We start from the raw sequence: 13,267 nt of genomic DNA on the forward strand, positions 1-13,267 counted from the left end.
ATAAAGGCGCCAGCTTAAACCTACAAAATGAAACTCTGAATTCAATGAAAGAACCTACAATCCAAAACCCAACAGAGGTGGAAGAAACTAATACCAAGACCGAGGAACAATTTACTGAAAACTTTGACAGACAAACCCTGACCGCAACTAAAGAACTTACAATCCAAAAAGCAACAGAACAAAGCAACACCAATGTGGAGGCTGTTAAAGACCAACAAATACAGCATACTGGAAACTTAAATAACCAAATAACAACTTTAAAGCCATACGTGACTCTCTACCTAAACCAGAGGAAACCTGAAGAACAAGATGACCAAATTGTACTGAAGGAGCCACCAGGACAACAGCCTAACAACTATGAATGGACCAGCCTTTCTGGAAAATTGATAACTAGATGGTCTCCCTTGATTCAAGCAATATGTGCAAGAATGAAGGGAGATCTACCTGATGATTTAAAGGCATTGGTATGGAAGCCTGGCTGCCACAAAAAGAAAGCCAGAGTTAGATTTTGAAAAAAATGGGATTTTTTGATCTATGATAGAGGATCCTAAAGTCTCAACTAATGGGCTCAAGGGAGATTGTTAGATGAAGGGAAAGATGATTATTTAAATATTCTTGTTAAATGATAAAAAATAAGGGATTAATTGGCTTAATATTTAGGATTTAGACTTATAAGAGAAATGAAAATTAACGATTAGGAATTAGCTTCAAACTATTGTTTAGCCCAAATAATATAGATGACGGACTTGAGACAATAAAGGACACTCTACCAGCAAGTGATGATGTATTAGGATAAGAAATAGAAAATATTTACGAAATAAGATAAGAATATATTTAAGTAAGTAATATGTATATTCTAGATATGATAACTTTTATGTAGTGAAATAAAGGAAATTTGGATTACCCAAAATTTAAACATTATGGATATTAAAGATTAAATTGGAGTATTGTAATAAAAAATTAAAAATTAGGTAAAACTTAAAAATAGGATATGGATATGTATTAGTAAAAAATATATTGATAAAGATTTTAATTAACTTTGTTATAATTAAAAATCTATTAGCCTAAATGTGATATAACAAATGTTAAGGGAAATAGGGAAGGAATTTCTGATGATGTAACCTGAAATATATACTAAAGATTTTGTTGTTATTGAGCCACTGATTACCCAGTCACCACACTGCTTTCCGAATACTCAATATAAAATTTGAAAACCAATAAAATTTGTTTTTTAAAAAAAAGCAATTCTTTTCACTTTCTCCTCACAGGGGGAAGATACTTCAAACAGCCTTTACAGGAAAAGAAGGTACTTAGAGTAAAGAGAAGATCTGGTCTCACCCAGTTTCATCTGCGTTGCTTTCAAAGTGCTTGATAGTAGATTTGACTTCAGCTGTCTGCAGCCTAATGATGAGTCATATTGCTATGGCCGGTCTTTTCTCTGCCAGTTTGGAGGGCTCCCTCAGATCGAGCAGAAAGGCTACTGCCCTCCCGTGATCAAGCAGGGGATCCCTCCTTGTTCATCGCCCCTACAGGGTGACTTTTGACCCTTTCCAGAGTCCCCCAATGAAGGAAAATCGGATGTGGAAGATGGAGTTGCATTCCAAGCATCCACAGGAGCCACTTTGGCAAACTGGAAGTCCTGCGGGCTGGCAATTTGACATCCCTGCTCTAGGCTATGCATACCATAAAAATCATGCAACGATACAAGCAGAAGTCAATAGTCTTTCCAGCCAACAGCATATTCTACCCTTCTAGGTCTCCCAGCAACCACTCCACCTTTGATGCTGCTCACCTGTGGTACCAGAGGTGAAAATATATAGGCATGTAGATTTAGGGGTTACATGGGCTCTGAGGGAAAAGGGCACTGATTCAGCAGAGCTTAATTTGATCCGTTTGAGCAGTGCCTCTACACCTTCAGTTGGGGAATCATCACTCAGATAGAAAACACGTATCCCTTCATCATTTAAAGTAGGCAGGACATCTTCAATGGCATCTTTTAAATCTTGAAAAAGGAAAGAAAAAATATTTGAGTGAATTTACTGCCTTAATTTTGGAAAATCTTTTTTTTAGCCTCCTTCATAAGTACTAAAATAGAGGAAAAGCATCGCAGAGTTTTTGCAAAGACAGTGTAAAGAGTAGAACTCTAACCTTGTTTTCTTAAAACACTAAGCATTCCTTGGCAAAAATATATAATATAGTCCATTTTTCCTGATTATTTTGTTATATGAAATGGGATGAAAAATGTATACATGAATCTGTCTGCTAGCATTAACAAGCAAGTCATAAAGCAAGAAAAAGGAAGGGGAAAAGAAGCAAGTCTGAAATATTATTTTATTTAAAAAAATAAAAAAGAATGATTGAATTGCTTTCATGTCTTTTGCATGCTTCTTTGTTGAAAAATATTTAATTCAGATGTTAACAAATAATATATGTTATATCAGTATTCTGTTGCTGCAGGTCCTGAATACATTTATCTTTCTTTTTTTAAAAAAAATTATTTATTCTTTTTTTACTATACAACAAAAGAAATGAAAAAATACATTTTTTTCCTTTAACAGAACTGTGTTATACATCTCATGTATATTATTTACAGTTTATTTACATCAGTAATTATATCTTTTTTCTTTCTCTGTTCTAACCAATTATAACATTTGTTCCATATTTCATAAAATTCTGTTGCTTCCTTGTCTTTTAATTCTAGCGTAAGTTTATTCATTTCCGCATTCCAGAATTTTGTTTATAATCATATCGTTTGTAGGTATGTTTTCACCCTTCCAACACTGGGCATATACTATGCGGGCTGCTGTTAATATATGTATAATGATGTATTGGAGTTGTTTTTCCATCTTTAAATTTATTATACTCAAAAGAGATATTTCCGGTTTGAGTTCAATTTGCACCTTAGTTATCTCCTGTATCCAGTTCCTTATCCGTTCCCAATAGGTCTTTGCTTTAGGGCACAGCTACCACATATGATAAAATGTTTCTTCCTTATTTTTACATTTCCAACATTCCAGATTCATATTTTTGTACATTTTGGCCAATCTTGCCAGTGCTAAATGCCATCTATAGAACATTTTGTATTGATTTTCCCTATATGCAGTTGACAGCGTCAGTTTGCAATTTATGTTCCATAATCTTTCCCATTCTTCCAGTTTTATATTTCGGCCCACATTTCGTGCCCACGCTATCATTGGCCCTTTCACTATTTCTTCCTCTAAATCTACCTCTAATAAATATTTATAAGTTTTTGTTAAAAAAAAAATTTCCTTCCTTACCTGTTAAAATTTTAGCCAATTGATGTAGGGTCTATCTTATTCCGTGCTCTTCCATATCCTTATTATGTTTAGATTGGATCTGTAAGTATGGCCACCAGTCTATGGTTATTCCTTGTTCTTCTAATTCTTCTCTTAATTTGAGGTTTCCTTGGTTATCTAATAGTTCTTTGTATCTGATCATCTTTTTTTTATCCAGAGTGTTAGGGTGGATCATTGCCTCCATTGGTGAAATCCAATTTGGGATTTTCCTATAGTTTCTTTTTTTAACTTTTTCCCACGTTCGAATCAGTGCATCTCTTATCTGAAAAATATGTTTGTGTTTTCTTATGTTTTCCCCATAGAAAGGCATGCCAACCAGCTTGTAGGTCATGCCCTTCGATCATTAACACCCTTTTATTGTCTAGGTTTATCCAATCCTTGATCCAGTGTACTCCAGCTGCTTGATAGTAAATTTCCCATTTTGGGAGCCCAAGTCCACCTCTACTTCTACTATCTTGTAATATTTTCATGTTTATCCGTGCTTTTTTGCTTGACCAAATAAATTTGTTTATTATTTTGTCCAATTCCTCAAAAACAATTTCTCTAATTTTATCGCGACTATTTGGAATAAGTATAAAAATCTTGGTAATATAAGAAGAAACCTATATACAACAGTGTACAGAATCTGAGAAGGAGGAAGAATTTACTGATCAATTGAATTCTGGACTGGATTATGAGCTGATATTGGAAAAAATATTGGAAATGAAAGAGGAGATGAAGTCATGGAGAAAAACTAAAGATTATCTTGTAGAACCACAAGCTGGGCTTCAAACTCTAAAAGACCAATCTACAGGTCAAGGACAAACTTATATGCAACAGTCTATACAATTTGAAATGGAGGAACTCACTTATCAATTGAACTTTAGAAAAATTTTGGACCCAAAATTCCAGATTGAGACTTTAAATGATTACTCTACAAATCAACTAACTACTACAGAGGAGGATATTTCACAAATTTATGCACAAATGGTGGAGAACTTTGAAGATCCAAAAATGACTTTAAGTGAAGTACTCTCATTGCTAAAGTTAACAGGAATTGACAGCCAGACGCGATTGATTGAAAGTTATGACAACTTGGATAACCAAGCTGAAATTATAATATGGAACAAAATGGACTATATTGCTTACATGATACTGGAAAAGGGGGAAGAAAATTTTGATCAGATCGATTTATTGATGAACATTAATACTCAAATACTGAGACTTGATGATGTAAATGCGACATTATGGAAACCAGCTTGGTATAGAAAAAAAGCTAGAGTCAGATTTAAAAATGTGATTTAAAAGCTTAATTATTGGATCAAAAAGGCTTTAGAGATTTGGATTGATTTGACAATTTAATTGAGTAAATGAAAGTAGTAAGATAATAACTGGTGTAATAATAGGTTGTTTTAGATACGATAGATAATTTTGTTGAGATTTAAATTTTACTTAACAGGTTGAAATGTTTTTTTGTTGTTTGTTTTTACTTTGTTTATATAGAAAACTATTTTATAATAGCAGAAGAGTTAGAGAGATCTATGATAAGAGAAGAAAGGGTATTAATTAATGATTATTAAATTAAGAGATGGAATATGTATGAAAATATTAGAATATTATTCTTGGAATATTATGTGTTGTAGAAGGGATACCCAAAGTCTTATTAATATGTTTGTTTAAGATTAATTGGAATATGTTAATTAATTAGTGGAGCTTAAAAGCAGGAGTGATTTATATATAGATGTAGTAGGGATGATTTTGTGGATTGATTGAATTTTAAGAAGAAATAGATTAAACTAAATTTGTTATATTATGTGAGGGAAATAGAGGGGGAAATTTTTTAAGGTATTAATTTTAGCTATGCATATATGACTTGTTTTGCTATGATTGATTACTCTTTCACCACGGTGTTTTCCTGAGCATTTTGATGTAAAAAATAAAAAAAAACAATAAAATATGTATTAAAAAAATAATATTGGTAATATATTCATTTTGATCAATGCAATCCTACCTAATAATGATAATTGTAATTTCCCCCAGGTCTCAAAATCTTTTTTCATTTGTAATATCAATTTTTTATAGTTATCCTCTTTTATTGAGGAACACCTTATAGTAAGCCAAATTCCTAAATATTTGATCTTTTTTACAATTTGCAATTCCAGATTCTCTTCTAATTTCCTTTTCTGTTTTTAGGTTAGGTTTTTGACTAACATTTTGGTCTTTTCTCTGATAATTTTTAATCCTGCCACTATTCCATATTTTTCTATTTCATTCATCAAAATATTTCCTCTCTCTATTGGTTCCTCAATAAAAAAGACCAAATTGTCCGCAAACGCCTGTGTCTTATACTCTTCTGTTTTAACCTGTATCACTTTTATCTCTTTATTTGCTCTAATTTGAGTTAATAGTACTTCTAAAGTCAATATAAAAAGTAGAGGTGACATTGGGCATCCTTGTCTTACCCCTTTATTTATTTCAAAGCTTTTTGTATTTTCTCCGCTGATTATCATGCTGGCCCTTTGTGTTTTGTATATTGCCTTTGTCGTGTTCTCGAATTTCCCTCCAAATTTCATGTCCTCAATCTTTTGGAACATAAATTGCCAACTGAGATTATCAAATGTTTTCTGAGCATCTAAAAAAAAAATTAGTGCTACCTGTTTTCCCGGATGTGCTTCATAATATTCTAAGACATTTAACACCGTTCTCGTATTATTTCTAATTTGTCTTGTAGGTAAAAAAACATTTTGATCTGGGTGTATTATATCCTGTAATATTAGTTTCAATATTTCTGCAATTATGGTAGTAAAAATTTTATAATCAGTGTTCAACAACGAGATTGGCCTATAATTTTTTATCTGTTTGGGGTCTGTGCCTTGTTTTGGGATAAGGGATATGGTGGCTTCTGTCCAGGAGTCTGGTAATTTAGCTTTCTCCAACACATCATTATACACCTCCAATAATATCTTTTCAAAGTCCTTGTAAGGAGTCTTGTATACTTCCCCTGGAAGGCCATCTGGCTCCTGGGTTTTATTATTTTTTTTGTTTTTGCACCGCAGTTTTTAATTCCAAGGCTGTTGTTTTCCCATTCAATATTTCTTTCTGTCCTTCTTTTAATTCTGGCAAACCATTAACCTTTAAATATTGTTTAATACTCTCCACATCTATTTCCTCTTTTTTATATAGTGACTCAAAATAGTTTTGAATTATTTCTTTCTTTTTATCCATTTTATATTGTGACTCTCCATTTTTATCGTGAAGTTCCTGAATAATTTTTTTTTCTCTTTCTCTTTTTTTACTTTATAAGAGAGCCATCTCCCAGGTTTATTTGCATGTTCAAAGAAGTTTTGTTTTGCTATTTTCAATTCTTTTGCTCTTTCCTCCTGATCTATCATGATTAATTTGTGTTTAGCCAAAGCCATTTTGTTTTAATTGATTCATCCTGGTTCTTTTTGTAATTTAGATTCCAATTTTTTAATCTCTTCCTGGAGTATATTTTGCGTTTGCCTTTTCACCTTGTTTTTTCTTGCTATATAAGCTATTACTAAGCCCCTTAAATATGCTTTCGCAGTGTCCCAGATAATTTGATGATTATTGTTTTGTATTCTCTTTGAAAAAAAATTCCATTTCCCTTCTATTCTTTACTATAAATTATTTTTCTTTCAAAATGTGAGAGTTCATTATCCATCTTCTTCTTACTTTTTTCTGCCATTTCCAAATTATTTCCAGAGGATTATGATCGGCCCATACATTTGGCATTATTTTTATTGTCTCGATCATTTGTTGAATCATCTCAGTTCTATTATCCAATTTATTCATATCCCCTCTCATTTCTACGTGATTTTAGATATTGTCTCCTGCATTTTTAGCATTGTTTCTTGAACAGTAGGAAGTGTTGTCTGCATGGTTTGCATATTAGCTATTACGCTCTGTTTTTCTGTACCAAACATTCCTTCTAGTGTTCTTTGACCAGGTGGAGATGAGGGTGTTAGTGTTAAGCTTGACACCATTTTTTCCCTGTCCTCACTGTTGCCATAGTTATCACTTACTTCTCTAATCTTTTCTATTTCTGAGTATCCCTCTATTTAGCCAACAGCTTATTTAACTTTATTTTGATTCTAGACTTCTAGTTTTTCATTTCCCTTCCTTAACTCCTCTGAGACTTCCTCCACTGCCACAATTCCCCCAATCTCTCTTTACCTTCTCTAACCCTCTTCACTTTCTTGACTATTTCTTACTTATCACACAGTTTTTCTAAAAGCCCAAATTACTTCCACAATAATATATTATCAATCATTAGTCCATTCTTATCTCTTTATCCCATCCTCTCGTGTCCACGCTCCTGTCACTTCCAACATCGTGCCCTGTCCTCGTCTTCTTTCCTTCCATTCACGCTCGTCACCGTATCCCTCCTTTCACTTCTATTCACTTTCTCTCGCGTCTTTTAACTGAAAATGCCGTCCCTATCGAGCTCTGGATTTTCCTTCTGCTCTCATCTCTCCAGCCGTCAATTCGTTCCTTTCATTCTCGTCTCCTCTCTTGCCTCTCTTGACTGAAGACCCATCCCTATTAAGCTCCAGATTTTCCTTCCGATCTTGCCTCTCTTGCTGTCAATCCATTCTATTTGCCTTCATCTCCTGTCACTTCCTCTCACCATCTCTTTCACCCTTCAGATTTTTACTGCGTGCCACTCTCTTTCACACTTAAACATGTCTTCTCGTCCTTGGCTTTCCGAATCCTCACCATGTTCAGGTCTGTCTCCAACTGTCTTCTCCAACCACTTTCTCCAGAAATCTATTCACTCCTCCGTTCCTCCTAAATCGCCATTTTCATTTTGCTTCTCAGTCTTCTCCCTTCACTTCTCTCGTCTAACAGGCTCTACCAACTCCAACTTCATCACCGTCTCTCAGCTTTTTCTTCTTTAACCCTCCACCATCTTCCTCATATTAGCGCTCAAACATTTGCCACAAGGTCTTTCTTTCATGTCTCCCTCCTGTTAATCCTCTGGTTGTTAAATCTGTCAACTCACGGCTCTTCCCGCTGGATTGCCGCTTGCATTGAGGATTCCCTCACCAGTTGAGCTTCCTTTCAACACCCACCCTAATAGACGTGTAGATCTTATTAGACTTTTCTCTTATTCCTTAGAAATATTTTAGATTATTTCAACTCACTCATTAACCAGTCTGTTAAACTCCTCTTTGCTTCCTCATCGTCTGTGATTTTGTCAGGGCCTCAGATCTGCCATCTATTGATGGCAGAAATTTCCACGCTAGATTTAGGGGGTTTCCTTCATTGTAATGGGCAATTGCCTCTCACTTCGTTACACTTCTGGCTTCACCCTTTCTCATGCGTAGCTCTCCAGAGTTTTCTGCACCCCGAAGAGTCTCCAATCATAGAAAGATTGGAGTTAGGAGACAGACATTGTCTTCTTGCCTCTGCACCACCCTGACGTCACCACTGGAAGTCCCCTACATTTATCTTTCTAATGTTGTGTAATAATTCTTTGGCCATTTTTATGGTTACATTCAAAATATAATTATAACCTGTTAGAATATTCATGAACAGGAAGAGTCATGTGGTAACTCAGTCAGCCAATGTGAGAAAAGTGCTACTGAGTCTATGCAAAAAGGGTATTGAGTTAGGAGCTGGATTTTTTATTCAGTCTCAGGACTGTCTCTGTATCTCTCTGCAAGAAGTCTTCATTGTGCTATGTTGCTGTAAAGAAGAATGTATGATATTGTAAATATTTTGATATGAATATAAAGAAGTTATTTGAATCAGCTAAATGCAGTCAACTGTGAGAGCTTCTGATTTATTTTCACCAACAATTCTCTAATATGTTATGGGCCTAGAGCTTACTAAGGACTGCATTGTAATTTAAAGCTGGAAGAAATTGCCTTCATTTAGAAAGTATAAAAACAAGGCAGAATTAGCAGAATAGCTGCAATGGAATCTGAGGAAAACTCTGTGCCTCATTTGGGCCAGAAAAAATTACATTGTGTGAGCTGCTAAAATGGAATGTTTGCTGAAAGCTAAAGAGCTGTGGTATATCGTAGAAAATCCACCACAAGTGTCTGCTGATCAGAAAAGTCATGATCGAGCAATGACTTATCTCATCTTGAATTTAGATGATGAACAATTTCTAAATGTTGCAAATTTAAAGACTGCAAAGGAGATTTGGTTGAAGTTGAGACCTGTGTATGTGAATGTTTCTGCATGCAATATAGTGCAATTGTCAAGAAAACTTTACAGGGCCTGTTTGCAACCAGTCGAATCTGTGGAACAGCATTTAAATAAAATGCAAAGTTTATTTTTGGACTTAGAATAACGTGGGATTAAATTCCTTGAGTCCCGGAAGGTTTTATTGGTGTTGAACAGTTTAGATAAAACCTGGGACACAGTTTCAATGATATTTGAGTGTAAAGAAGAGCAATACTTAAATTTTGAGGCTTTAAAGGCATGTTTGCTTAATGAAGAAGAAAATTGCCATTTTAGGAACAGCCATGAGGAGGTGAAATTCCTGAGGAGGGAGTCCAGACTGCAAGTCTCCAGAGAAGGAACAAACAGCAGATGGGACCAAGTTGCAACAAAGGAAAGATTGTGCAAGCAGAGGGCTCAGCAAGAGAAAAATTGCTACATTTGCAGTGCAAGCACACATATGAAAAGGAACTGTTTTCAGAGGAACAATTTTCAGCAAAGGACATCTGTGCAAGCAAAGAAGACTGATTTGCAAAAGGAACATTTTGGTGTTGCAAACGTTTGCTATAGCAACAACAGAGACAAGTGGCTAATAAATAGTGGGGCAAGTCAAATAATTGTTAATGACTCTGAATTATTTTGCAGGTTTGTTCCAGTAGCACAAGAAGCTGTGGCTTTGGCAAAAGGCCAGAAAGCAAAAGCCATTGGAAGAGGTGATGTAAAAATTCCATTTTTGGAATAAAAGTTTACCAATGTGCTTTGTGTACCTGAGATGGAACATAATTTGTTAAGTGTGTCTAATTTAGACAAACAAGGTTTTGAGACAATTTTTGTAAATGGGAAGTGTCTCATCAAAAGGAATGGGAATATTTATGCAGAAGGCATAAAGGAAGATAATCTATATGTATTGCAAGGACAAAAGGTTCAATGTTCCCATATATTTAAGAATGTTGCAGAGCACGATTCATGCATTCATCTTCTACATAGAAGACTTGGCCATGCAAGCTTTAAGGATTTGCAGCAAATGAAAGAGTTTGCAGAAGGGCTAAATTTGAAGGGATGCAAAACATATTTGGACTGTACAGTATGCAAAGCATTGAAGTCAAAGGCATTCCCAGTTAGTAAATATAGCACAAGACAAACAAAAAGAGCTCTAGAGCTGGTCCATGCAGATCTGGTGGGACCTATGCAAGTCAGTTTGGGAGGAGCAAAGTATGCACTGGTAATTGTTGATGATTACAGCAGGTATGGTTTTTGTTACCTGCTTAGAGGAAAGACAGAGGTGCTACAACAATTCAAACAGTGGGTAGGTTTTGTAGAGAGAAAGTACAGACAACATGTGTGTCAGTTGCAAAGTGACAGAGGTACTGAATTTATGTCAACTAAATTCCAACAATGGTTGGGGCAGTTGGGGATAAGACACAGATATACAAATCCTTACACAGCAGCAGAGAACAGTGTAGCTGAAAGAAGGAATGGTGTTTTGCAAACAATGAAAGATTCATTATTAGAGGATTCTGGTATGAGCAGGTCATATTGGGGAGAAGCCATATTGATTGCCAATTATATAGTTAACAGGCTGTGGAGTTCCTCCATTAATAATACTCCATATGCCATTCTATATGGGAGAAAGCCATCACTGGCACACTTGAGAATTTTTGGAAGTACTGCATTGATAAATAATCCCAAGGCAATCAGAAGAAAGGGACAGCAAAAGGCAAGAAAGATCAGGTTTATGGGTTATGAGCCAGGGTCAAAAGGCTATCGCTTTAGTGATAGAAGTAAAAGAATTGTAATTTCAAGGTCTGCTAATTTTGCAGAACAAAATTGGGACAGAATTAATGCAAAGCCTGGGTATGTCTCACTTAATGACAGTGATCTATTTAACGACAATAACTTATCTAATGATCAAAAAATGATTATTGAAGATGTCAATGTTCAGGAAGGAGAGGCTGAACAAGACATGAAGCCAGAAAGACTTGAGACACAGGAGCAGTTAATACCACGTAGCTCAGAGCGATATAACAAAGGAATTCCACCTGACAGGTATTCTGCCAGCAAGGTAAAAGTTTGCAATGTGTGGTATGAGCCAAGAAGTTATAAAGAGGTGTTGGAATTACCAAAAGATAAACAAGAAAGATGAAGGAGGCCATGGATAAAGAGATGAAATCCATGGGAGACCATGAAGTATTTAAATCAGTGACTTTGCCACAGGGAACCAAAGCTGTGGGTTGTAAGTGGGTATATAAGAAAAAGATATTGCCAAAAAATGATGTACAGTATAAGGCCAGGTTAGTGGTACAAGGTTTTTCACAATTAAAGAATGTGCACTACAATGAAATATTTGCGCCCACTGTGAAAAGTGGGAGTATAAGATTAGCACTGACGTTGGCAGCAGCATATAAGCATAAAATCTGGCACTTTGATATCATAACTGCATTCCTCAATGCTGAGTTAGAGGAAGAAATTTATATGATCCAAGCACCAGGGTATGAAATTGCAAAGCCTAACATGGTGAATAAATTAAACAAGGCTATTTATGGGCTGAAGCAGTCAGCCTGAAACTGGAATATCTGTTTAGCTACTGCTTTAAAGGGTTTTGGATTTAAGAGTTGAAAAGCTGATAATTGTATATATACTGGACAATTACAAAGAGGGAATTGTCTACTATTATCATTTGTGGATAATCTTTGCTTCATCGCAAAGGATGCATCACAAGTCAAGGAATTTGCTGATAAATTAGGAAAGAAATTTGAATTAAAGAATTTGGGAGAAATAAAAAATTATCTTGGTGTAGAGATACAGAAAAATGAAAAAGGTGGTTATATTCTCAGTCAAAGGAGAAAAATTGAGCAGTTATTGGAAAAATATAATATGAAAGATAGCAATACTGCTCCCACACCCATGAGTACAGATTTTTATAATAGTTTAAGTGTGGACAAAGGTGAAACCTGTGATCAAGAGATATATCACTCAGCAATAGGGAGTTTGTTATATCTGTCACAGTGGTCCAGACCAGACATAGCTTGTGCAGTAAGCATTTTGAGTTGTTTTACTGCTGCACCTACAAAGTTACATTGGATGGGTGTAAAAAGGGTTCTCAGATATTGAGAAAGCTGTCATCGGCACGGCGCAGCCACCAGAAGCTTCACTGTTGCTATTTCAACAGCAGACTTTATTGCTTTATCTGAATTGTGTCCTGAAGTAACATGGTATGTACAGTTGTTGCAAGGTTTGAATATTAATGCAAAAGAATCTGTAAAGGTATTTGAAGACAATGCTGCCTGGATAAAAATGGCAACTGGTGACAGGGTGAAGAACAGAAGTAAACATGTAGACATTAAGTATTGTAATGTCAGGGAAGCTGTAAAAGAAAAATTGATTAGTTTACATCATTGTTCTTCTAAGAATAATTTGGCAGACATGATGACTAAACCATTGGGTGGTGTTCACTATGGAGAATGTATTAAGTCAATAGGTCTGATGTCTCTTCCTGTCATGAAGGGAGGAGTGTTGGAATATTCATGAGCAGGAAGAGTCTTGTGGTAACTCAGTAAGCCAATGTGAGAAAAGTGCTACTGAGTCTGTGAAAAAAGGGTATTGAGTTAGGAGCTGGATTTTTTATTCAGTCTCAGGTCTGTCACTGTATCTCTCTGTAAGAAGTCTTCATTGTGCTATGTTGCTGTAAAGAAGAATGTATGGTATTGTAAATATTTTGATATGAATATAAAGAAGTTATTTGAATCAGCTAAATGCAGTCAACTGTGAGAGCTTCT

General features: G+C 35.2%; 1 protein-coding gene across 3 annotated transcripts in view; it reads right to left on the bottom strand.

The window, feature by feature from the left end:
• The window catches only part of LOC120314583 (very long-chain acyl-CoA synthetase-like), a 56,126-nt gene that overhangs the window by 40,675 nt on the left and 2,184 nt on the right, over positions 1–13,267 (bottom strand). For 2 of the 3 annotated variants that reach the window (XM_039357835.1, XM_039357834.1), the window contains one exon: positions 1,793–2,002. The exons of the other annotated variant lie outside the window; for it this stretch is intronic. In XM_039357835.1, coding sequence (XP_039213769.1) covers positions 1,793–2,002 — 210 coding nt within the window. The remainder of the gene's footprint in view (positions 1–1,792; positions 2,003–13,267) is intronic. 3 annotated transcript variants of the gene reach the window in all.

Source organism: Crotalus tigris, unplaced genomic scaffold (genome assembly GCF_016545835.1).
Source record: "Crotalus tigris isolate CLP2741 ecotype Arizona unplaced genomic scaffold, ASM1654583v1 scf7180000018954.1357295, whole genome shotgun sequence".
In the NCBI taxonomy this organism is placed as follows: Eukaryota; Metazoa; Chordata; class Lepidosauria; order Squamata; family Viperidae; genus Crotalus; species Crotalus tigris.